We start from the raw sequence: 27,941 nt of genomic DNA on the forward strand, positions 1-27,941 counted from the left end.
TATATAAATTCTTGTATCTTTCATGAAAAAAAATAATGAATGATTTTACAAACTTCACAAATACTTGTGTCAATCTCTCCGAGAGGGAGAGGGTATGAGACCCAAAATTGCCCCATAAGGGGAGGGTGTGAGGCCCACTTTCTATCTTATTCCTTCTACTTAAGATTCAGTGTTCCTGCGACTCTGATCGACTCCACCATCTACCCACGCAAGCCTATTCCATCAAGAGAAGATCTGTCTCCTCCAGAATTTTCATCTGTCGTGCTGAGAGGAGTGATTTCTTATTCTACAGATCATAAGCTGTCAAGGACCTTCATTCCTTAACAGTTGATCTTTCATTTTTTTTTTTTAATCCGATGTTGGTAAAGACCTAGTTCTTTATCGATGGATCTGTTTGGTTAAAAGATTAAGAACCCTAATCAGAGTAGTTTCTTAACTACCACGATCCGGATTCTTATCATCTTTTTGGATTTTCTCACGGATTTAATATTTTATTTTCTCTCATTCCATTCTTATTTCTTTTTTTGCATTTACTCGTGGGCATGTTTAATTTCTGCTATCTGTTTATGAAATTTTCTATTACTAATTGTTTACTGATCTCTCGAATGGCATTCGTCTGTATCATTTAGATTGATCTCGCTTTAGTCTCGTATCAATCAATCACGCCTCCTGAGCAGAGTATAGGCAACTATACTGTCTGTCCTGAGAATAATGAGCCCCTGGCCGGACGTGATTTGTTGTTCATGAACAGAAGAGAACTTGATTATTAGGATTGATTTTCTTTTTTTAGGATTGTCTCGCATCAATTTGGTATCAGAGCAGGTTGATTAAGGCTTTAGTTTAAATTCAGTAATTTAAATTTTTGCAAGTTAAATTTTCGCACTCTAAATTTCATACTTTACTTTCAAGCATTTTAATTTTTATTGCACCTTATTTCTGCATCTTAGAGTTGCATGACCACTAGATCAGATATCTGGTACCAACATCCTACTTCCCCACCCAACACTAATATGGATCCCAATATAGCAGCCATCATTAATGCTCTGACTGAAAAGTTTGATGACATGAAAAATTTTATGAAAGCCATGGATGAGAGAATAGTGGTATTAGAAGAAGCTAGGCAGAAACAACCTGAACCTGAGTCTCCCCGACTACCTATAGGACAAAGAGGTAGGAATCTAGAACTTGATCGACCTATAGGGGCACGCCCGCACCATAACCAGTTCGATCAAGATGAGCATATTCTTAGGAATGTGAAAGTCGAAGCTCCAAGTTTTGATGGTTGTCTAGATCCGAGAGAGTACCTAGATTGGGAATCAGGTATGGACCACTATTTTGGATGGTACGAAATATCTGAAGCAAGGAGAGTTAGGTTTGCTAGGATGAAATTGGTGAGGCAAGCCCGACTTTATTGGAAAAGTGTTGAGTGTCTTCTCAATCAGAGAAGACAAGATCCGATAGAAACCTGGGATGAGATGAAAGAAAAACTCAGAGAGAAGTACCTCCCCACCTCTTACCAACAAAGACTTTTAGATCAATGGCAGAGGCTTACTCAAGGGAATAGATCAGTCACCGAGTATATTACGAGATTTGATGAATACCTCATGAGATGTGGAGTAGCCGAAGATAGAGTTGTTACCTTATCTAGATTTAGAGCTAGATTACGAGAGGATATTCAGCGTGAGCTCTTTCTGCCAGAGGTAACCACGTTGGAACAAGCTTATCAACTTGCCTTAGATTTTGAAAGATTTTCTAGATATTCGACTCCCCGTTGTCCTGAACCCAACCGAGTAACTCCTTCTGGATCGAGACCTAATATTAATCAAACTCCTAGTAACGGACCTCCACTTACAAATCCTATTAGGAGAAAAGAAGATAAAGGAAAAGGAGCTATAGGAGAGTTATCAAAAGGAAGTAGTTCTCGATCTCATTGCTTCAAGTGCCATGGTTACGGTCACTTTGCTGCACAATGCCCCAACCGATCATTATTCGTAGAAGAATTAGAAGGAGAAACTCTAAAAAATATTGAGGAGGAAGTTTATGAAGCTGATCCAGATTTAGCCGAGCAATTTGAGAGTACTGAGGATATCCTAGGTTATGCCACACCTGAGTCAGACCTTAAGCTTGAAGTCGTTAGGTATGTCCTAGCCCAAACTAAGAAAAGTGAAGACTGGCGTAGGACCTCTATTTTCCATATCTTCATAAAATTTGGCGATAAAATTTGTAAGGTGATCATTGATAGCGGTAGCTGTATCAACGCCATCTCCACCGACACGGTTAAGCGATTAGGATTAACTCCTGTAGATCATCCCAGTCCATACCGTGTGTCTTGAATTGATTCCTCCTCTATTCCCATCAAATTTAGATGTCATGTGCCCATCCAGCTTCATTCCTATCAGGATCATGTGTGGTGCGATGTCTTACCCATGGAAGTCGGAAGTATCATATTAGGTCAGCCTTGGCTATTCGACAATGATGTTACGATTTATGGCCGTACCAACTCCTGTAGCTTTACTCATCAGGGTAAGAAGATTACGATTAATCCTTCCCCACCTAAGGCTACTAATAGAAAGATAGGCGATGGACCAAAAGAAAATCTTAAGAAGAAAAGCCTCAATCTGATAGGTGCTAAAGAATTAGAGACGATCATGAGTGAAGGATCATCAGTTTGGATACTTGTTGCTAGAGAAGTTCATGAGGATTCTAAGGTGAATTATCCTAAGAAAATAGCTAGCCTTCTTACTGAGTTTCATGATGTCTTTCCTGAGGATCTTCCAGATTACTTACCGCCTATGAAAAACATTCAACATGTCATTGATTTAGTTCCTGGATCTATCCTACCCAACTTGCCCCACTATAGGTTGAACCCTAATGAGCATGCCGAGCTACAAAGACAAGTTGGAGAGCTGATAAAAAAAAGATTTGTGAGGGAGAGTTTGAGTCCTTGCGCGGTTCCTGCACTACTGACTCCAAAGAAGGATAGTACATGGAGGATGTGCATAGATAGCCGTGCCATTAACAAGATCATCATTAAGTACCGCTTTTCCATCCCTAGGTTAGATGACATATTAGATATGATGGCCGGATCCACTATCTTTTCTAAGATCGATCTTAAGAGTGGTTACCATCAAGTAAGGATTAGACCGGGAGATGAGTGGAAAACTGCTTTCAAGACAAAAAATGATTTATATGAGTAGATGGTGATGTAATTTGGATTATCTAATGCCCCTAGTACCTTCATGAGGTTGATGACCCAAGTACTACGATCATTTATAGGAGTATTTGTAGTCGTATATTTTGATGACATTTTGATCTATAGTTGAACTAGGAAAGACCATTTAGATCACCTCCAAAGAATGTGTCAAGTTCTTAAAACAGAAAGCTTGTATGCTAATCCTAAGAAGTGCGCTTTTATGACAGACCATATCATCTTTTTAAGTTTTGTTGTTACCCCCAATGGTGTATCTGCTGATCCTGAAAAGATTAGAGCAATAGTTGAGTGGCCGGTGCCCAAGAGTGTGCATGACGTACGGAGTTTTCATAGATTAGCAACCTTTTATCGTAGGTTCATAAAAGGGTTTAGCACCATAGTCGCTCCCATCACTGACTGCATTAGAAAGGAAAATTTTGAATGGACTAGGACAGCCAATAGAGCCTTTCTAGACATTAAGGACAAGATGACTCATGCCCCAATCTTATGTCTCTCTGATTTTTCTAAGGTTTTTGAAGTAACGTGCGATGCGTCAGGAGTTGGGATTGGTGGTGTCCTTAGTCAAGAAGGTCATCCGGTAGCATACTTTAGCGAGAAACTTAACGATTCTAAACTCAAGTATTCTACCTATGATAAGGAGTTTTATGCGGTAATTCAAGCTTTAAGATATTGGAGGCATTACCTACTACCGCAAGAATTTGTTTTATACTCTGATCATGAGGCCCTTAGATTCCTGAATTCTCAAAAGAAATTGAATCATAGACACGGTAGGTGGGTCGAGTTTTTGCAAGCCTATACTTTTGTTTTGAAACACCGTGCAGGTGTAGAGAATCATGCTGCTGATGTCCTGAGTCGTCGTCATACTTTGCTGTCCACCGTTAGTATAGAAGTTGTTGGTTTTGATAAGGTTAAAGAAAATTATGAGGAGTGTCCAGATTTTGGTGACATACTTACTGCTTTATGTAAGGGGCCATCTAGAGAATGTAGTGAATATACCCTTCAGGATAGTTACCTATTTAGAGAAACTAGGCTGTGTATCCCCCGTACATCTTTAAGAGATTTTTTAGTTTGGAAATTACATGCTGGAGGATTAGCTGGACACTTTGGTAGGAATAAAACTATAGAGTTGGTAGAAGCCCAGTTCTTTTGGCCAAGCTTGAAAAGAGATGTCGCCCGAATTGTTGCCCAATGTAGAACATGTGCCATGGCCAAGCAGAGAAAACAAAACACCGACTTATATACACCCTTACCTATACCAGACTGTCCTTGACAAGATGTTAGTATGAATTTTGTTTTGGGATTACCTAGGACAGCTAGGAAGCATGATTCTATTCTAGTGGTTGTAGATAGATTTTCAAAAATGGCCCATTTTTTGCCCTGTTGCCAAACGTCTGATGCGTCGAAAGTTGCAAGGATATACTTTGATGAGATTGTTAAACTACATAGATTGCCTAAAATCATTGTTTCTGATAGGGATGTTAGATTTATGAGCTACTTTTGGAAAATCCTATGGCATCTTTTAGGCACAAAACTAAAATTTTCTTCTGCCTATCATCCGCAAACAGACGGTCAGACCGAAGTGGTTAATAGGAGTCTTGAAAATCTTTTGCGTTGCTTGATTGGGGAACTATGGGTAACTGGGATCTTTTGCTGCCCCGAGCCGAATTTGTATATAATAGCTCTGTTAATAGGTCCATTGGCATGAGTCCTTTTGAAGTAGTTCATGGATATCAACCTAGAAAACTAATAGACCTCATCCCACTACCCATGCATGCTAGGATTTTCGAATCTGCAGAGTCATTTGCACAGCATGTCAAGAGTCTACATAAAGAGATCAGTAAAAAAATTAGTATGAGTAATAAAGTTTATAAACAGAATGCAGATTCTCATCGACGTGTTCAAAAATTTGCAGAGGGAGACTATGTGATGGTTCGATTGAGGCCTGAACGGTTTTCTCCCGGAACCGTGAAGAAGTTACATGTCCGAGGAGCAGGTCCGTTTAAGATCATAAAGAAAATCGGATCAAATGCAAATGTTGTGGACCTATCTTCTGATTTTGGAATTAGCTCTACTTTTAACATTACAGATCTTGTCGCCTATAAAAAACTAACTCGGATACCTAGTGAGCCATTTGAGCCTGAACCAACCTTTGAGAGCGAACCTATCCCTGAGTGTCCACCAGCCAAAATGTCAGCAAAACACGATCAGATTGAGAGAATTTTGGATGAGCAGATCCTTTCCACCCGGAGTCGAGGCTATCAGCGGTATCTGGTCAGATGGCGAGGTCGACCGGAGTCTGAAGATACCTGGATCACTCGAGAAGAGCTGCAACACATTGATCCCGATCTACTTGAGCGTCACCAGAGCGGAATCGACCCACACTCGACAGGGTCGAGTTTTTCCCACCCCGAGAGAATTGGTGCGGACACCAGAGCCATCAAAAATCGACAACATAATTTAAGTTCGATTTGGATCGAAGAAGCCTCATTAAATTGATTCTACTTTAGTTATTTATTTTCAGTCAATAAATTTTAATGCATTTGGCTTTGGGTCCATAGGGCCATATTTGGATTTGTCCACGTCACCTTTGGAGCCACCACTCTCCACATGCCAAGAGAAGAAATATGCATGCTAGCATGTGCCGTGCTCATGCCAAGTTGTATCAAGCATCAAGCACCCACATGGAGTTCCATTTCTTCCTTAGAATTCTTTAAGAGTTTTTGGCTACTTACTTATTTTGTTGAAGGCTGATTTCTTTCCTATGGTAGATTATAATGCTTTACTTTTTTGTGGAGGGTTGATTTCTTCCTTGTAAAGATAAGAGATTTCTAAACAAATAGGACCCTTAGAGTCCTATATAAATCCTTGTATCTTTCATGAAAAAAAATAATGAATAATTTTACAAACTCCACAAATACTTGTGTCAATCGCTCCGAGAGGGAGAGGGTGTGAGATCCAAAATTGCCCCACAAGGGGAGGGTGTGAGGCCCACTTTCTATCTTATTCCTTCTACTTAAGATTCAGTGTTCCTGCGACTTTGATCGACTCCACCATCTACCCACGCAAGCCTATTCCGTCAAGAGAAGATCTGTCTCCTCCAGAATTTTCATCTGTCATGCTGAGAGAAGGAGTGATTTCTTATTCTATAGATCATAAGCTGTCAAGGACCTTCGTTCCTTAACAGTTGATCTTTGATTTTTTTTTAATCCGATGTTGGTAAAGACCTAGTTCTTTATCGATGGATCTGTTTGGTTAAAAGATTAAGAGCCCTAATCAGAGTAGTTTCTTAACTACCACGATCCAGATTCTTATCATCTTCTTGGATTTTCTCACGGGTTTAATGTTTTATTTTCTCTCGTTCCATTCTTATTTCTTTTTTTGTATTTACTCGTGAGCATGTTTAATTTCTACTATCTGTTTATGAAATTTTCTATTATTAATTGTTTACTGATCTCTCGAATGGCATTCATCTGTATCATTTAGATTGATCTCGCTTTAGTCTCGTATCAATCAATCACGCCTCCTGAGCAGAGTATAGGCAACTATACTGTCTGTCCTGGGAATAATGAGCCCCATGGCCGGACGTGATTTGTTGTTGATGAACAGAAGAGAACTTGACTATTAGGATTGATTTTCTTTTTTTAGGATTGTCCCGCATCACCTCCTCTCGATGATATTTTCTAAACCGTAGAGAATAGCTTGAGGTACAATCTTCATCGAAGGAGGCTGGAAAGTGGTGGCATGATTCCTCGCACATGGACCCACAATGGGATGGCAATCGTCGGTCGTCGGTCGGGTGGGGGAGATCGATGCACCCTGAAGGGGGTTCTCAAGAACCATAGAGTGATTCTGATGGCTATGCTGGGTGGGTATAGTTTGGGGAGCAGATTGTGGCGGTTGTCGCTGCTCTGTATTTTGTCGTAAATATTGAACGACGTTGGCCAACACCTAGATTTGTCGGATCAAATTGTCGAACCATTGGGGGTCCGCCATCATGGGTGGTTGTGTGGGTTGTGCGACCCCATGAGGTACGGACAGTTGGATGGCTCCATCCTGGCTTCATCGAGCAGACTGTCGGCGAGAAGTGGTAGAGTTGTTGTGTCTTACCATAATTCTTTCGATATTTTGATGGGCCTGATCCTTCCTCTAATGTCAATTTGTTGTTGTAATGCTCTGGTCCGAGGTGGAGTAGCTTGGTCGGTGGTGGTCTGAGGAGGAGCTCGGTGGTCAGCAGTGATCCAAAGACGATTGGGAGTTCTTAAGACCTACAAAAAAAGTTTGATCACTAGAAATTCTTCAATAAAGAATCCTCCGATGCCTAAGTTAGCTAGAATTTTGAGAACATTGAGAGAGAAATCTAGAAAGGGAGCAGAATTTCTAAGCGTAAAAAAATTTATCGAAAGATCTTTTGTAGTCTCCTTTTATACAGGAGAGGAAAGAAATACATTATCTCAATAATTGATAATCGTAACGGAGAATCATGATCCATAATGAATTATGGGTAATAGATGATTAATAGTATTAAGTTATGCATCACGTTTTGCTGTAACTATTGAGAGTTTTGTTGAAACTGTTTGATATTTAAGGAACATGAGGTTAATCCATATTTTTCTTGTAATGGTTCAATATTCAAAGATTCTTCAAAGTTAATATGGTATGATCGTCGGTGGTTGGCTGAAGATTTTATTCAAGAATTAAATTTGAAGAGATCATTTGCTTCTTCTGATTCTAAAAAATTCAAGTTGGAACTATAATGACGTGGGCTCTCTTAATGGAAAAATAGAACATCTAAATAATGCTCGCCGTGATTTGCCTCCTTGCGTATCTTGCAAGAAATTTCGAGCATAAACATGAGATGGTATAACCCCATGACAAATCCTATCAAGGGCGGGTCTAATATCCATAGAAGTCCGCCCGACCGCCCGCAAAAATCACCGCCGATATTATTAGTACTCGATCGCTTCGCCTGCACGCGAAGTGAAGCCATAACGCTCTGTCATGTACGATTCTACCCGCTGGGCCCGAGCCTTAAATGCCGAGCGTGATCGGACCAAATCGTGTTTCTCCGACCGAGTCCCTGTTCTCTGTTTAAAGCCCCACCAGAAGCTCATCTTTCTTTACCATTTTTTTTGCCTCCACCAAAAACCCCAAAAGCTGAGAGTTTTCTCTCCAATCTCTCCCTTCCCCTTTCCCACTCCGACGATGGCCGCAGAATCGAAGACCAAATACGATCGCCAGCTCAGGTACCGCCTGTACCCCTTTCTCTTCTCCAGTCTCATAACGATGGCATAGAACTCTCTTGCACTCTCTCTTGCCGTTTATTGGCATTCTCTTCTTGCCCTAAGTTCCTAACCGGAGATTCCCACTCACTTCTAAGTCGATAGTTTCAGCCTTCAAACCGTAGAAAGTTTTTTTTTTAGTTTTTGGCCCAATAATCTTTGAACCCTTCTTGCGATTCGAGAGTTGGTTGCTCCATGTATGGAGCTGTCCCAGAAAAGGATAAAGACATACTTTTTGAGTGATCACAACATCAAGATCAAGATTTTGATGTGCGGATGTTTCTTCTAAACCTATTTCTTTAGCGACATCTTGGACTTAATTGGTCCTCCTGTTCCCGCAAACTTTAAGATTGATGAACGATGACAGTTCGGTCGGTCACGGTCATGGAGATAGGTAGATAGATTTTGATGTCCTGCATGAATTTTCTTATGGTGAATTACATTACGCATGATTTAACCCCCACAGCGTTAGTCCTCAAGCGCTCTTCTCGAATCGTTCCCCTTAAACCAAAAAAATTACAATTTTGATTTATCTTCTATTCAATTCTTCCTTGGCTTTCTTTCTTTTGTTATGTTATTTCCCATAAAAACGTGTAACAGGATCAGACGTGGTTAAACAGTAATGTTGAGGTTGCCCATCTGTGGTATCTTCTCTCTAAAATGTTTTAAATTCTGCACTTTGATTCATCGTCATTAAAGCAATCAAATAATCAAAAATCTGGTGCTTATGAGCTGATCAAGGAGATTAATATTGACTGCCACTTTGCTCAAGTTGCTTCTATGCTGTTCGTTTGCTGTACATGTTGCCACTTCAACAGATCCATGTCTTGTTAAAAATACATATATGTTCTAGTTCCTGCACGAGTATGTGCAATCAGGAGGGCACACAGGCACAAGTTTAGAACTGAGCTTATCTATTCAATTCATAGCAAAGAGAAGGGTGTTTATGTGTTTTTTTAGTTTTTAATGATAAAAAGTATAAGATAACTCCACATCTTTGTTGGTTCTAACTTAATTTCAATTGACTCAGTTTCTAGACAGCATGGTGGTCATATATATATTTATATATATATCTTAATCCATTCTCTGTAGATGATGCAGTCAAAATTCTCAACTTGTTTTTTTTTCTTTGAGCTTTTTGTTTGTGCTATGATATGCTTAATGCATACTCTTATCTGAACTGCCACTCGATCAATATTGTAGGAAAAGTGTGGTTTTTAAGTGTATATATACACGTATGTGTATATACACATACGTGTATATACACGGATGTATATATATATACCTATTCATATGTATATGTATATGTGTATGTATGTATGTATATATATGTATGTATATATATATGTATATACACATACATATATATATGTATATACCTATACATATGTATATGTATATATGTATGTATGTATATGTATATATGTATGTATATATATGTATATGTGTGTGTGTGTGTGTATATATATGTATATGTATATGTATGTATGTATGTATATAGTGCTCTATTCTTTATGTGCCTTAGTTTTCCACTACTTAGTAAAAACCTTTTATGTATTGTTTCTTATTATCAAAATTTCATTTAAATTGCAGGATTTGGGGAGAACAAGGACAAGCAGCATTGGAGAAAGCGAGCATATGCTTGCTTAATTGTGGTCCTACCGGATCTGAAGCTCTGAAAAATCTTGTTCTAGGTGGTATTGGAAGTATCACTGTGGTTGATGGGTCTAAAGTGGAAGCATATGATCTTGGGAACAATTTTATGTGTATGCTCATCTCTTGCATTTTATAACTTCAACATGCTTTCGTTCATGTACTAACACTTTTTGGAAATTGTCAGTGGATGAGGAAAGCCTGGGGCAATCGAAGGCAAAATGTGTATGTTCTTTTCTGAAAGAGCTAAATGATGCTGTTAAAGCCAAGTTTGTTGAGGAGTCTCCTGATACCTTAATAGAAACAAATCCATCTTTTTTTGCTCAGTTTACATTAGTGATAGCAACACAGGTATGCTGCTCTATTTTTTTCTTAGATTCTCTTTTTTTTCTTCAAAATTTTGTGCATAAGCGTGCACTTATTTGTAGTCCTTAATGTAGTTGACATTTTATAGCTATAAAATAGAATAGTTTGGCATGCTTTCGGTAGACATCCTGATGCACATGGTTCTGGTCTCATGAAGGGGTGAACATAGTTCTTTGGTGTTCCTCACAATGCCATGTTGATAATATGAAAACCATGGAAAAGAGATATATTATTATTTTATTGATCCCTAAAATATAAAATTTATTGTTATTTCATAGGCTAGAAAAGGGAAGTAATTTTGAATGAAGAAGAAACATTGATTTAATTTTGGACGGTCATGAAGAGACAAAAGGGGATGAAAGATATATTGACCATGATCTAATAAAGGGGCAGAAGAAGAATAGATTATTTCTAACAAAAAAATTAACAACTAACACTGGATACAGAGGCTGTTATCATCAATGAATAGATGATAGATAAAAATCTGTTTGGTAAATTATATGTCAGTTCTGTAGTTGGTGACCTTCAGATGGTGTTCTAAGTGTTTGATGCCTAACCAAGCATTCTTAGCAGTAGGAAAGTGATGAACAGAGTGTTGATATGAAAAAAATGCTGTTCTCCCATGGACAGGTAGTAATGAATCAAGTGAGGGCGGAACATGCATTTGTATCATTTCACAAGAGGGATGGAACTAAGGATCGGGCAAATGATGTGCATGGATTGTTGGCTTTTATTTATTTATTGATGGACATATAATAGCTAATGCAAATTTTGGATGTCATAGATAAACTGAACAACACCCAAATAGTTATGTATGTATGTGACTCTCTAGCTTAATGTTAGAGTCCCTATTAGGAACGCAACTTGAATAATCAAATTGAAATATTTTTCTAGGATAAGTACTAATAGACATAATCATGTAGCAACATGGCTAATGGATTTAGTCTGGAATGATGATTTTGCATATGGGATAGAGGAGGTTGACTTGCACACCATAAAGTGAAATTTTAAGTTAATTTGCTTTTAGGAGTTTTTAGTCAGTCAATCAAAAGATCAAGGTTCCATCTACGCTAAGTTCACCTTTTTGAGGTGTTTTAGGTTAGTGTTTCATTCTTTGTTCGCTTAACAGCCAGGATTAATACTTGCAGTGGTCCTTTCCAGACTTATTTTGGTCCGCATCCAATTGAGTCCAGGTCATTGTGGATTAGTTGGCGAAGTATACGAACCCTAGATCAATCAAGAAGAATTAGGAGGGGTTTGTTCCTTATCCAAATGACTGAACCACTTATCCAAGTCAGCAGGGATTAGTTAGCCAAGTATGTGGACCCTAGACCAATCAATAAGAAGCAGGGTGGGTGTGTGCCCCATCCCCTATATTGGATGGATATCTTAGATTTCAGACCCCTCCTGGCTGCAGGAAAGTAGGCTAAAGAATAGGAGAATACGAAAAACAACAGGAAAAGGGGAAAAGAGAAAGAAAGAAGAAATTAAAGAAAGAGAACAATGGGAGAGGCCTTCCTAAACTATTTTTTTCTTTTCTTTTATTAGTGTCTATTGGATAAGTATGATGGCTTATTGTCTTTGGGATGTTTTGGGGAGTCATAGGACTATTAGAAGTACAACTAAGCTTGGAATGCGGATTTCAATTGAAACTAATAAGACCTTTTTCTTTCTTCTAATATCCACTTTATTCTTGAAATTTGGTTCCTTAAAGTCAACTTGAGGCTTAAATACTTACTTTTGTATTAACTGAATACTTTCCTGCATGTTACCAGAAATTTCAGTCGTCTGAAAGTCAGATCTGAATTATGACTTTCAGATCTTAGCAGTTGTTGTAGATAAGTTTTTGGAGGGCCGATCTACATCTCTTGAAGAGCAATAGATGGAAGCTATGCATCTGATACTGATTCACAAGTTTCCAATACTAGTTGATGCTAATGTTGAACTTATTTGTTTATTACAAGAATAGCAATGGTTTGTCTTGTCATCCACATTATGGGCTACCAATTGGTTTACAACCATTGGTAGTACGAACATTATGGAGATAGCCAGATAGGCCTACAAGATGCCTGTTTGCTTACCAATCTCATCTAAAATCTGTTTTCTAAAGGTAAAAACAATTGGTATCATGTCAGCATCCTACATCATAAGTGAAACTAAATACTTCACACATCCAACTTCTATAGTTTTAAAATGAAATTTAATAATATTTGTTAAATAATTTTTTCTTGAATCTTAATGCTGATGGCCTAAATATTTAAATCTTTTTACTAATATTTGGTAACTCAAAGCTAAACCTTTGGCATGGCAGTTGTTGGAAAATTCATTATTAAAGTTGGATAAGATCTGTAGGCAAGCGAATGTCATATTGGTTGTTGCACGCTCATATGGTCTCACTGGGCTTGTCCGAATCAGTTTGAAGGTAATCTGATGGGCATAAACCTGACTTCTGTTACTGCTTTAATATTTATTCCAAAAGTTTTCCAGAAAAGCTGTGCCCTTAGTCAATTGGACAAAATCCATTACTCCCTCTATCTATGAATAGGAGCACAATGTGATTGAGTCAAAACCTGACCATTTCCTAGATGATCTCCGCCTTCACAACCCATGGCCTGAGCTCAAACAGTAAGTATTGCTTGCCTTCCACAACTGATAGCCTGTATAAGTATTGTTAATTTGTCATAGCCATTGCTGACATTGACAAATTTTCTACAGGTTTGCAAAGACCATTGATTTAAGTGTGACAGATCCAGTTGTACACAAACATACACCATATATAGTTATTCTTGTTAGGCTTGCTGAGAAATGGGCTGATGCACATGATGGATGCTTGCCATCAACTAGACAAGAGAAAAAGGAATTTAAGGTATTGGCATGCAGATATTCTAAATAATTTGTTCTTCACTCTTCATTTTGTTCAGTAACTTGATTACCATGCATATTGATCAACCTTTCCCCTCTCTCTATAGGATCTAATAAAAGCTCACATGCTTAATTTAGATGAAGATAATTATAAAGAAGCTATTGAAGCCTCATTTAAAGTCTCCACTCCTCGAGGAATTAGTAAGTTGATGTTTTTATCTGAAGATCAATATTTATATTTATATCATTGAAATGAAATGCATAACCTCTGGGTAACTATGGAGTTAATTTTATCATCATAATAAGTTATAGTCTGTTGTAAAAAATGGGAATTTTCACCTTCTTGAGACAATGCAGCGTTTTTTCCCCAAAAAAACTGAGCTTCCTTGTGCTGCAAATCTTTCATTTAGGATTTCCACTTTTAAGGAGGACTGTGACTACGGTAAACATCTAATTTTGCTACAAGATTCATGCCAAGTTTTTATGTCCCAGCGAGATGGGGGGTGTCCTGGTCGTCCTATCCCATTCCTATGAGAAAAAAGGATCGGGACAAGATCGGGACTCCGAAATCCATCTGTGTAGGGAGAGAAGAAGAAAGAGGAAAGAAAGAAAGAAAGATGAAAAGGAGAAGGTGAAAGGAAAGAAGAAGAATAAAAATGAAAGAAAGAGAGGAAGAAGAAAAAGAAAGGAAGGAAAGAAGGAAGAAAGGAAAGAGAAAGAAGAAAAGGAAAAAAAAGAAGGGAAGTAATAAGAAAAAAAGAAAAATGAAAGGGAAGAAAGGAAGGTAGAAGAAAAAGAAAGAAAAGAAGGAAAAAGAAAGAAAGAAAGGAAAGAAGAAAAGGAGAGAGATAGAAGATATCTATTGAGATAATTGTTGGGATAAGATGGGATAGGACAGCGGGTTGTCCCATTTCATAGAGATATCGGGGTACCTCTATTCCATGGGATTTAAAATCTTGATTTATGTACAATTATTCTACTTTATTGTGAGTCTTTTGTCCTCCAAAAGTATACTTTTGTGAAACATAATGCTAGCCAATTTGTATGTGTTATAAAGGCTGATCAGGTTTTTAGTTTTATACCTACAAATATGCTTGTATGGATGCATGCATGCCCGTGCAGTTGTTTGTCTGTGGCTGTTGGTGTAAGTAGCTGCCTCTATTGGTATGTTTGCTAATATATAAGACAAGCTTTCCTATGTGATTTGATCAATTCAATTTACTTTCACTATTCTAATAGTGCCATATATTTGTATATAAACAAGGCAGTTATCAGTATAATTTATGTCGGTGCTTGTGCCTGATATAGCAATAAAAGCATGCTAGTGGTGCATGCATGCATGTGCCTGAATTACTAATGGAATGGTTTGGATGACATGGAATAAACTCTCTAATGCAATTCTTAAATTCTGAGTATTTTTTTTTAGTGATGTATGTTGGGGCGATTTAGCCGACTTTCCGATTCTGACTTTCGATCGGCCTGATAAGCACGACCTGCCGATTGTCAATCGGTTGGCCAACTGACAGTCGGCTAACCTCAGCCATCAACGAACTTAACCACGACAACTGTTGATCTCAGACCAATGACCATCGACATATCAGAATTATCAATCGATGCTCATTCGGATTTTTACGACTACCGACATACGATCGATGTACTGAGATTACCGACATATAGTCGGCTTATCTGAAACTACTAGTGTAGAAAGCGCATAATGGCCAGAACATGATCAGTGACCGGTATAACTATCATTCCCACGATCATATAATGTCGGAACGAGCGGGACCCACATGTCTAACCGTTACAGACGGTTACCAACTATTCGTCTATAAAAAGAGGTAAATGAACAGCATTTGGTAAGACAATTCTAAACTGATATTCTGCCATTCTAAATACTTATCTGCTATTCACCACTTTCCACTGACTTAAGCATCGCAGGATTCTTGTCGGACACAATTTCGATCAGTGTGGACTTTGTTTTGCAGGTGCTCTTCACCGACGACAGACGTAACAGGAGATTGGCCGCAACAGATTGGTACGTCAGGTAGGGGGAGAATACAAGCAATCATGGCAAGACCAGAGCTCAACATTCAACAGGATCAGTGAGGCAATCTTTCCATCGAAAAGATCTTCCTCCCTCACCTCCATTCGCAGAGTCTAGCTCTTCGTGTCCAATAATTACTACGGACGCACAAATTGCTGCTTTAATGCAGCAAATGAAGGTGTTGACGGAGGTGGTCCACAATCTCCAACAACAACAGACACAGCAACAGTAGCAACCGTAGGCGAAAGAGTTGGTGGCTCATTCAGTGCCATTTAGGCACAGCCGTCGTTCTCCACGACGTTCACCTCTTCATCTTCAGAACGACGGTCGTCTTGGCACTCTCATCGAGTCGAGCAACCGCGTTCTCGATATTTCCGTCACACCGCTTATCCTTCACGGCGATCTTTTTCTCCTTCCCATGTACAGAGTATCAAGAAGGGGAAAAGGCCGCGTACACCTCCATCCTCAAATTCTTCAGGGGACTCTACCCCCGGATTATCTCAGCAACAGTGGCTCGACGACTACGAGTGCAAGTTCAAGGAGATCGACCATCAACTTGTCTGATTTCAGGTGGAAGGTCGGAAGTCTTCCAACGACTGACTTTCACATTGTCCAATCCCTTTCTCAGCGCATCTTGGATGAGCCGATGCTGTCTCGATTCAAGATGCCGCTGATGGAGCCATACGACAGCTCCATCGACCTAATTGATCACCTAGAGCTACAAGGCTCTCATGATAATCCAGGGGGTAACCGACGTCCTCCATGTATTGGCTTTCTGGCAACTATTCGGAAGGCTGCTCGAGCCTGATATTCTGGACTTTAGTCGGAGAGCATAAACTCCTTCGAGCAGCTTGAGTAATCTTTCGTGGTCCATTTCAGCACTAGCCAAAAGGTGCCACGGACATCAGACAGTCTCTTCTCCATCAAACAAGACGAGACAGAGACATTGAGGGATTTCGTGGCTAGCTTCAATGCGGCCACACTTGAGGTCAGGGACCTTAATGAAGATATGGCCATATCGGCCATGAAGAGGGATCTGAGGAGATCCAGATTCACTTATTCTCTGGATAAGACTCCTTCGGACCTATGCTGAACTCTTAGAGCGCGCATACAAGTATTTTCGCATGGATGAAGGTGCTTCTGATCGGTGCCAGACAGAAGAAAAAAGTCAGAAAAAGAAGTAAAAGAAAACTGAAGCTCCGATCGAACCAAATTGGTCAACTACCAATAAGCGAGCTTCACCTCATCAACGGAGTCCAAAGTCGAGTAATTTTGACAACAGGTATGACTCTTATATTTTTCTTTTTGCTCCTCGTGCGCAGATCTTAATAGAGATTGAAGGAGAGGAGTATCTTCGACATCTCCCACTGATGAAAGTGCCATCGAAGAGTCGTGACAAGAAGAAATGCTGTCGGTTTCATCGTGATCACGATCACGATACCGATCAGTATATTCAACTCAGAGACGAAATAGAGGCTCTGATTCGATATGACTACCTCAAAAAATTTTAATGAGATCGTCTGACTCAACTTCTCACCGACCAACAGCTTTAGCTACAAGTTGAGGAACGTTCAACAATCGGCCAACGGCGGGAGTAATCAATATGATCTTTGGGGCGATCGAAAGATTGGGGGGCAACTTTTGAAAAAGAGTCGGTAAAGAAATGACGACTTGACAATGTAATTTTTTTTCAAAAGATAATGTTAGGAGAATACAAACTCTGATGATGCTGTCGTCTCGACGACGATAGCAAACTATAATGTAAAAAAATTTTAGTTGATAATGAAAGCTCAACTGATGTTCTTTTTGACTTTTTTTCGATTGCGATTACCGACTGATCGACTCAGAAGAGTCTATGCTATAGTTGGTTTTACTGAAGATGCAGTTACTGTGGAAGAAAAATTACTCTCTCACTAATCGTAGGAACAGATCCACAACAAAGTATTGTTCTCCTGACGTTCATAGTCGTTCGAGTTTCGTCGGCTTACAATGCCATACTTGGACGATCCGGACTTAGTGCCTTGAGAGTAGTAGTTTCAACATAAGATCATTTACTGGTCTGATTCCCAACAAAAAATGGAGTCAGAAAAATGCGTGAAGATCAACAACTTGATCAACGTTGCTTTTTGATCTCTACAAAGAATAATCAATCCGAAGATTCTTTGTCCGTTGATAAATTAGACCAAAGAGAAAATGAAGAAAGGGGTGAACCAGCCGAGCAACTGGTTTCTATCCCGTTAAAAGAAGAAGATCCTGAAAAGATGGTCCAAATTGGGTTGTAATTGTCTGATCCGAAGCGGCAACAACTGGTGAATCTACTAAGAGCAAACGTCGATATTTTTGTTTGGTCGGCAACCAATATGCTAGAAATTCTTTCGGAAGTAATAGCTCATCGGTTGAACATTGATCTTAGTATTAGATCGGTGAAATAAAAAAAATGATCTTTTGCTCTTGAAAGGCAGAAGGTTATCGACGAAGAGATCGACAAGCTCCTCGCAGCTAGCTTTATCAGAGAAGCTAATTATCTCGATTGGCTCGTCAATGTAGTGATGGTGAAAAAAATCAATAAAAAATAAAGAATCTGCATCGACTACATAAATCTAAATGAAGCTTTGTCCAAAAGATAATTTTTCTTTGTCAAAAATCGACCAACTAATTGATGTGACTTCGGGACACCGACTTTTAAGCTTCATAGACGCCTTTGCGGGTTATAATCAGATTCGGATGACATTCAAAGATAAGGAGCACACTGCCTTCATAATCATAATCAACAAAGGCGTCTATTGTTATAAAGTAATATCGTTCGGTTTAAAAAACGTCGGAGCTATTTATCAACGGCTAGTCAACAAACTATTTAAGACACAAATCGGACGAAATATGAAAGTCTACGTTGATGATATGATGGTGAAAAGTCTTTAAACTTCTGATCATGTTCGGGATTTGAAGAATCCTTCGGCATACTTCGACGATATCAGATGAAATTGAATTCGATTAAGTGTGCATTTGGAGTAATTTTTAAAAAATTTCTTGGATTTCTTGTGTCACAATGAGGAATTGAAGCCAATCCCGAGAAAATAAAAGCTATCATCAATATGAAGCATCCAAGCTCCAAAAAAGAGATACAAAACTTAATGGAAGGATCATCGCACTTAGTCAATTTATCTCAAGGTCGGCAAAAAGATGTTTGTCCTTCAAGATTTTGAGACAAACAAAATACTTCTCATGGTCAGACGAGTGCCGACAATCCTTCGAAGATTTAAAAAGATATCTGACATCTCCGTCATTACTTACAAAATCGAAAGTGGGAGAATTTTATATCTCTATCTAGCGACTTTGACATAAGCGGTTAGTTCGGTACTCATCCAGAAAGATGAAAATCGAATTCAATGGTCAATTTATTATACCAACAAGGTTCTTCATAATGCTGAAATAAGATATTCAAGAGTGAAGAAAATGATCTATGCTCTAATTATATCATCACAGCGACTTCGTTCGTACTTTCAAGCACATTCTATAGTCGTTTTGACAGATCAGCCGTTGAAGGTAATTTTATACCGACCTGATATTTCAGGATGAAATGGCAAAGTGGGCTATAAAACTCAGCGAGTTTGATATTCAATATCGTCTACGACGTCATGAAGGTATAATTTTTGGCCGATTTCGTCGTTAAGTGTTCTATATCTGACAATAACTCTGAGGATTAATCCAACGATAAATTAAAGCAAGTTGAAACTCCTGAGGCCAACTTAACATTGGTGTGGGTGTTACATATTGATGGAGCATCCAATGCATAAGGCAGTGGAGCTGGTCTCATCCTTACCAATTTCGAAGGGATTGTAATCGAATATGTCTTTGGTTTAATTTTAAAGCTTCAAATAATCAAGTCGAGTATGAAGCTCTCTTAGCTGGTTTGAAGATTGTCAAAGAGCTTGACATTGACAACCTAAAGGCGTTTACCGACTCAGTTGATTATCGGGCAAGTTAAGGACGAGTTTGAAGCTCGAGACCTCGTTATGATGAAGTATCTTTAGAAAGTAAAGATTTATATCGATTTTAAAATATTTTGAGATCTTTCACATTCCAAGAACAGAGAATTCTCGAGCTGACGTATTTTGCCGATTTATAATCACTTCATTCAACTCGCTGGAATCGGACGTTCATCGGAATGTCTTGAACAACCGAGCGTTGATAAAGTCGAAGAAGTGCTACAAATCGATGATGAGCCAAGCTGGATGGATCCGATCATCCAGTACTTGACTGATAGAATTCGATCTGCAAATCCTTCAGAAGCCAAATGGCTACGATGGATAGCTCACAGTACATTTTGATGAATGGATAATTTTATAAAAGATCATTCTTTCTTTCTTTATTGAAGTGTCTAAAACTGACGGATGCGACTACGCATTTCGAAAAGTTCATAAAGAGATTTGTGAAATTACTTCGGGGGCAAATCATTAGCTAATAAGTCTTATAAGGATATTATTGGTTCATCATGAAGAAAGATGCAGCTGAACTTGTCGAAGATATGAACATGTCAAGAAGTATGCTAACATACAACATCAATCGGTCAGTCAGCTGACATCAATTGTTGCATCATGATCCTTCGCACAATGAGGAATCGACATACTTGATCATTTTTCTCCGACATCCGATCAGAAAAAATTTATAGTTGTCATCGATTATTTCATCAAATGGGTAGAAGCTGAATCCTTGACACAAATCACTGAAAGTAAGATGGAAGACTTCATTCAGAAGTCAATCATATATAGATTCAATCTATCGCACACGATCATCACCGACAATGGTCGACAATTCGACAATCAGAACTTCAAAGAGTTTTGTGCAAAATTTCATATTACACACAATCACATCAGTCGGCCATCCACAATCCAACGGTGAAGTGGAAGTAACAAACCGAACAATCCTATATAGTCTCAAGATCAGATTGAATGAAGCTAAAAGTCTCTGGATAAAAGAATTATATCCGATCTTATGGGCATATCAGACAACTCGTATACCGATAGAATCACCATTCAATCTAGCCTATAGGACGGAGGCGATGATTTCACTTGAGATCGGATTACCATCAACAAGAGTGGAGCAGTATAATAAGCCGAGCAATTCTGAATGTCGGAGAGCTGACCTAAACTTTCGAAAATCTGACAGCAAGCTTAAGTTCGGATGGCAGCATATCGATAATGAATAGCCCGGTATTACAATGAAAAGGTCAAGCTGATGGTCTTTCGTTTAGGAGACCTGGTCCTAAGAAAAGTCAAAGTTTCAAAGCCTCTAGATTAGGAAAAATTATTTCTGAACTGAGAAGGACCTTACAGAATAATCGAAACACTTCGACCGGGAGTATATCGACTAGAAGCCCTTGATGGGATGGTTATTTCTCGAACTTGGAATATCGGTAATTTGAAGATGTACTATCAATAAAGTTGTTCACATGTATGACATTCGAAATGAAATATTGGGATTCAGAATCATGGAAGCTTCAGTCATCCACAAGTTATCTACAAAATGACATTAGACCGACAAATAATCAGTCATTTTCTACCAACTATATCTCGATTTTTTATTGTAAAAATCGACTTACCAACTATATCTCGATTTTTCATTGTAAAAACCGACTTACCGACTATATCTCGGTTTTTCATTGTAAAAATTGACTTCAGTCGAATGCCGACTTAGTTTTAACTAAACGGAATATTATGCCGACTCGACTCCGGTTGAGTAGGAAATACACCGACTTGACTACGGTCAGTCGAAGGATATTCGGCTTATCACCATCTATCAGATACCTAAAATATATGTAAGCTAAGTTGGCTGACATCCAACTAGCAGACAAACTCTATTATGATTAGAGGACGACATTCAATTCAATAATGGATGATTGAAAATTCGACTATTATTTAACGACATTAGATTCTGTACTCAAGAAATTTCTTTTCATTCATTGAAGAAAAAGATTACAAAATTGGACCCAAAGGTCTGATTACAAAATTGGACTATCTAGTTACAAGAAAAAAGAAAAAGTATTACACCGATCACCAGTCGGCTTCTTCATCATCTTGCTCCGGTACTTCGGTGGTTGGAACTGGTTCGGTGGTGGGAGCAAGTTCTGGTGCAGTCGGTGCATCTCCTTCAGTCGGCACGGTGGTCTCTTCAGCAATCTCTTCTCCCGAACTAGGAGGGATGATGCTGCTCAGGTTCCAAGTCCGGATACAATCTCTCGATAGCATCTTTATCGTCCTTGTATCCGAGACAGTAGGAGGCAAATCCTTCCTCGAGAATTTCATCCTTGAATTTTTTGAATCTTTGAAATTCTCGATGGCCAGACTCAAAGCACCTCTCGCCGACTCAGTTTCTTCTTTCACGGAAGCTGACTCTGCATCGACCAGTGCCAGCCTCTCCATGGTGGCTCGATGCCTTTTGTGCTCCGCTTCAAGCTCCTTGATGCATCCGTCTCTCTCTCCGAAGCCGACTGATGGAATGCTTCTTGCTCTTGATTCGGGATTCGAGAGATGCGATGCTCTGACGAGCCAACTCAAGTTCGGCTTTGGAGGACCGCAGGTCGGCCGTCATACGGAAGATCTCTTCTTGGAGCATCTTCTCCCGTTCAGCTGCTGTTTGAAGCTGTTCAACGGCAGCAGTCTTTTCGGTGTTGGCGGCCGCCACTTTGTCCATCCATGCCCGACGAAGATCGGCAATCTTTCGATATCCGCTCTCTAGAGCGTATATATCGTGTGCCCATTGAAAGGAAAAGACAAGTCGGATCAAAAAAAAAAATCCTGTTGACTCACCCCAAGCATCATCGGATAAAATGAAAAAAATATTTCGGACACTGTCCGATTTCTCCTGTTCTCCCTATCAGTTGGGAGAAGTGTAGTTTCGATGAGTCGTCTGGTCAATGACGAATTGGCCAAAGCCGACTCATCGGCGGAGATTCGGATGTCAAAGAGGGTGGGAGGCCCGTAGATGATTCGTCATCGGCAGAAGTAGCCGACGCCTTGCCCCAGTCCCAGTCGGCGGTCGTGCGCTTGAGACTGTTACAAAATCGATGCTTGACTGCGCCTGAGATCGCTCTACCGGAGGAACAGCTGGCGCAGCAGATTGTTCAGGTTCAGTCACGATTTCTGATTCGGCCCGCACCCCCACTGATGGAGCTGTTGATGGTTCTACCGCGGCATCTTCGTCTCTCGTCGTCCCGACTCCAGTTGACGGCACTTTGATTGGAGGAAGCGTTGTCGGAGCCGACAACACTATAACCGGCTCGGGAGCTGTCACTGACGGAATGTCGGGTTCCCCTGTCGGTACCGACTGGGAATCGATCCGACTTCTTTTCGATGGTCGGGATGATCCAGCGTCGGTCGCTGTCCTCTTCTTGGCAGCATGTAGGCGGATGTCGGCAGTCGAAACTCATGCTCTCGTCCGCATGACTACAATCAAAAGATAAAGTTTAGTATAAAATTCAAAAACAAACAAAAAGAAAAGTGATGTGACTGATTATGCTATACCTAAAGAAGTTACCGAACTAAGTCCGGCATCATAAAGAGCCTGCTCTGTCATCAGCTCTCGTTGCGGTGGAACTTTCATATCTTTAAATCGGAGAAAGTTTTCCCGATCGATGGTATCAATCCGACTATGCTCGTTGGGGCTGGTTCTCAGATCGCACCAGCGTGAAGGAAAGCTCGAAGGAGATGAAGAAGAAATGAAGAAAAATTGATTCTTCCATCCATGAATGGACGATGGAAGATCGGAGATAAAAGAAAGATCCTTCTTCGGGTTGAAAAATCACCAACTCTTGGCCTTGAGATGAGGACGAAGAACAAAGAAAGCCTGAAAAAGAGGACGAGGATTGGCCGGATAAGACGACAAAATAAGACGAAGCTGATAATCAGCCGGATGGAGTTCGGAGCCAGCTGAGCCGGACAAAGACTGTAATAATCAGGAAGATTCCGAACGAACTCCGAAATCGAAAATCGAAGATCGGTCTGAAGGTCCTCGACATAAAATGCAACCGGATCCGGAGGAGGAGAGTTCATCCGATCGTCGGACCAGGAGCAGAAAGCTGATATTCTCCAGGATACAATACTGTTTCGGAGCCATTCGACATTGGGCTCGGACAAGGAAGAGACTTTCGTCTTTGGGTCCGAACGAGAATTGTCGATCGATTCTCCGACCGACTATTCCGAAAAGATGAAGCTTTCGTTTTCTTATTTGCCATTGGAAATAAAGAACCTAGAAGAAAAAGAACAAAAACCTAAGAGGGAGGAATAGAAACTCAACCTGGAACTAGGGATGACGCAAAGAACAGAGAAACTTGGAAAGCTCCTAACACTGGGGCAGAATCTTCTGTTGCAGAGAAGAATGAAGAATGTAAAAGCAGAAAGTCCAAATGAAAGTGATTTTGTATATATAGGATCCTTCAATGGTCCAGATGAAGTCATTCAAATTAGGATTTTCTCAGATGTGGATACGTGGCTACATCAAGACCGATCATCGATCGGACAGTTCGACGCACCTACTCCCAAATCACGCCATCTCACCATTATCCGCGTGAACGGCATAGAGCTAACGACATCTGGACACGTGGTCAAAATCTACTAGTCAGAATCAAATCGTCCAGATTCTTCGGATGCCGAATTATCTTTCCGAAACGACACCCCAATAATGATTTTATAGTTATCGAAACAACTAAATGACTGGAGATCTTTTGTATTTCAAAAAATCATTAATGCCTGCAATTGAATCGGGGCTCGAGACAACATGTGGCAACTTCCTTCGTCCAACGTGACAGACTACGTGATAACATGCATGTCAGACTACTTTGGACTTGGGAGTGGGGGGCAACTGTTGGGGTGATTTAGCCGACTCTCCGATTCTGACCTTCGATCGGTCTGATAAGCACGACCTGCTGACTGTCAATCGATTGGCCGACTGACAGTCGGCTAACCTCAACCCTTAACGAACTTAATCACGACAACTCGGCTGATCTCATACCAATGACCATCGGCATATCAGAGTTACCGACCAATGCTCATTCGGATTTTCACGACTACCAACATACGATCGATGTACTGAGATTACCGACATATAGTCGGCTTATCTGAAACTACCAGTGCAGAACGCGCATAATGGCCAGAACATGATTAGTGACGGGTATAATCATCCATTCAACATTATATAATGCTGAAACGAGCAGGACCCACGTGTCTAACCGTTACAGACGGTTACCAATTATTTGTCTATAAAAGGAGATAAATGAACAGCATTTGATATGACAATTCTGGGCTGATATCTGTCATAAATGACTACCAATATACGATCGATGTACTGAGATTACCGACATATAGTCGGCTTATCTGAAACTACCAGTGCAGAACGCGCATAATGGCCAGAACATGATTAGTGACGGGTATAATCATCTATTCAACATCATATAATGTTGAAACGAGCAGGACCCCGTGTCTAACCGTTACAGATGGTTACCAATTATTTGTCTATAAAAGGAGATAAATGAACAGCATTTGATAAGACAATTCTGGGCTGATACTTTGTGATTCTAAATATTTTGTGCTGTTCACCACTCACTGATTTAAGCATCGGAGGGTCCTCGCTGGACACAATTTCGGTCAGTATGGATTTCTTTTTGTAGGTGCTTTTCACCGGCGACAGGCGCAATAGGGGATTGGCCGCAACAATGTATTAGCATAAATAAAAGAAAATGTCACGCTCTAGATTGCTGTCGCATATAGATCTTGCTGTAATACGGCATGGAACACTTAGGCTCACAATGATGAGACTGGAACATGATAAATATGGTCTTTGAAAGGGAACGTTTTTGTAGGAGCTATAGAAGAACACATTAAATAGCTAGAAATAGTGAAAAGAGAAAGTAGTTGATAGAAAAGAAAAGAGGAAAACTATAAATGAAAATAGAGAAGGGGATGGAGAGGATGAGGAGTACTCTGTCAATGAAGGCCTTCTGCATAATATTTGATTATCAAACACCAAGGCACCATGTGACCCAAATGCTGCAAATTGAGAGCAGGTCATCATATTATCAGGTTTATGAGATGGGCCAGTGCAGTAAACTCTGAAACCATTAACATCTCATAATTCTCCGAGGCTGTTGTAGCATAAATTGAGATTAAGTTCATGATAGGCTTGATCTGATAGCATATTGAGAAATCCAAAGAAAGATTCTTGGCTTTTTAGGAAATTGATATTCGAATTGATTGCATTACAAGCTCCTATTGGGATATTTTCGGTAGTTAGCGAATAGTGCTGCATTGCTTGCCAAGTGGTGTTGATATTGGCAGTTACAGGGGGAGGTTAGGGATTGTGTGTTTGATGTGTTGCTAATCCCAATGAGTCAATCTGGTGGTTCTATTTAATTTGTTTGTCTTAGTCTTCCTTTTAACACTTATTGACACCTATAGTGGTGGTTTGACTTGATGAGCACAATGTAATTAACTTTTAAGTCTGCATGTGCAGGTATGGGAAATTAGTATTGGATTGTTGATAACTTGATTGTACGTTTGGAAGCTAATGCTTGTTTCCAACAAATTAGGTTCTCATCTTTGTCAAATTATCAATGATGCTGCTGTTCAAGTGGACTCAACATCGCCAGATTTCTGGGTTTTGGTGGCAGCTTTAAAGGTGAAGTCATTTCTGTTATTAGTTTTCAAGGTTCCACCTCTCATATCATTTGTGCTATAGAAAATTTAATGGCATCTTTTTCAAATCATATTTTTGCTTAAATGAAAATTTCCATTGGTTCTTGTGGTAACATATCAAAAATGCCAGTGACATTCCTGGATATTTATTCCATGGCCTTTGTTGCATTGTGATGTTAGAGCTCTGCGAATACTAGATTTAAAGTCCCATTTCAACTTAAATTCCACTTATTTGTTCTTGATAATGCTGGGAAAGGATATTAGAAGAGGAAGAAGGAAGAAAGGAATCAGTACTTGTGTCAAGGTGATGGAGCCCAATTATATATTTAATATGTGTCTAAATCAACAATATTAAATCATACCATATATATTTGAATCTGATCTGATGATATCATTCAACCATTCAGGTACATTTGGTTCAGCAAAAATAAAAAGTGAAATAGGGGTCATTCTCATAGGAGTAATTGTTTTTGCAAGTTATTCCTATTTTTTTTGGCGAAAATATCTGGAATCAAGGTCAGTTTCAGTATCAGTACTGCACTGGTACACTATGGTTCTGCACCATATTGTATCACACTTGGTATGGTAATGCCTAAGTTCAATATTGGTACAATACTTTTTGTCTTTTTTGTTTTCAATTTTTTTTGTTCTTAAGGACTATTTTGAGGTTAATGAATGTTTAAGGGTATTTAAATGTTATTTTTTAAATATTGTATTAGTCGTGAGAGATCATGTGGTTGCTTAATAGATGCAATTGTAATAATTAACATAGACAATGCATATTCTTGATCCTGAAAATACATAGATCCAGGGTTTGCCATACCGTGCCGAACCGGCCGGTACACCCCATCTCGTACCGGACCGGCGGGGAACCGGCACGATTCGGCGGTAAAATCGGTACACCAGCGGTACGAAGAGTAAAGAACGGAAAGTGAGAAAGAGAGAGAGGGGAGGGAAGGGAGGGAGGTGGGAGCCGCCGGAGGCTTCCGAGCCCGTATCGTCTGATAGGGCTTTCAAGAGAGCAAAAAAGAGAGAGAGCGCTCGGAGGGAGGGCGGGGAACCTACTGGACAGACGGTGCCTCCGTTGCGAGGCTCTCGGTGGCCGGTGAGCCGACGGTCTGAGGGCGGTCGAGCGGGCGGAGCCACCATCTCCGTTGCGAGGCTCTCGGTGGCCGGCGAGCCGACGCCGACGGCCTGAGGGCGGTCGAGCGGGCGGAGCCCCTCCGCGGCTCCGCCCCCTTCTTTTTCGAAATAGACGACGTCTGTTTCGATTTTTTTTTTTTGTTTTAAACTTATGAAGTCGGCAACTGGGTTGCCGACTTAATAATTTAAAAAAAAAAAAAACAAAAATCGTGAAGTCGGCAAATCATTTGCCGACTTCACTTAAAATCATGTTTTTTAAAAAAATTACGAAACAGGGGTGATGCTCTGTTTCATGCCTGTAGCACCGCGCGCGTGGATGGCGCCCTCCGACGGCCCCGCCGGATCCTTCCCCTCTTCTTTTTCTTCCTCTTTCTCTCTCTCTATTTCTCTCAATGTCTTTCTTTTTTTTTTCGGTCGGATCGTCGGTTCGGTACGGTATGAATCATACCGAACGTACCGCCGGCCGGCTGAAACGGCCGGCGGTCCGGTTCAGCAAACCTTGCATAGATCAAATTGATTTAAATTATAAATATATACTGACATCTGGTTCCTCATCGAATGACCATGCTGCTCATAGATTATGAGATCTTATTCATTAGTCAAAGCCCTGGATATGACTGCAACCCTGATACTGTACCCATCTTTGCATCCATAATCTTGGCCTCATTCTTGTCATCTAGATCTGACACCTCATAGTC

The 27,941-nt window shown here is 39.9% G+C and overlaps 1 protein-coding gene across 1 annotated transcript; it reads left to right on the forward strand.

Annotated features, from left to right (window-relative positions):
• The first annotated feature begins 8,232 nt into the window (after positions 1 to 8,232).
• LOC140858792 (NEDD8-activating enzyme E1 regulatory subunit AXR1-like) lies at positions 8,233 to 26,143 on the forward strand. Its single transcript, XM_073260077.1, has 8 exons — positions 8,233 to 8,454; positions 10,084 to 10,256; positions 10,331 to 10,494; positions 12,821 to 12,931; positions 13,055 to 13,134; positions 13,225 to 13,375; positions 13,479 to 13,572; positions 25,995 to 26,143. Exons 1-8 carry the CDS (start codon positions 8,414 to 8,416, stop codon positions 26,141 to 26,143), a joined length of 963 nt encoding a protein of 320 aa, XP_073116178.1. The 5' UTR covers positions 8,233 to 8,413.
• The last annotated feature ends 1,798 nt before the right edge of the window (positions 26,144 to 27,941 follow it).

Source organism: Elaeis guineensis, chromosome 6 (genome assembly GCF_000442705.2).
Source record: "Elaeis guineensis isolate ETL-2024a chromosome 6, EG11, whole genome shotgun sequence".
NCBI classification, from domain to species: domain Eukaryota; kingdom Viridiplantae; phylum Streptophyta; class Magnoliopsida; order Arecales; family Arecaceae; genus Elaeis; species Elaeis guineensis.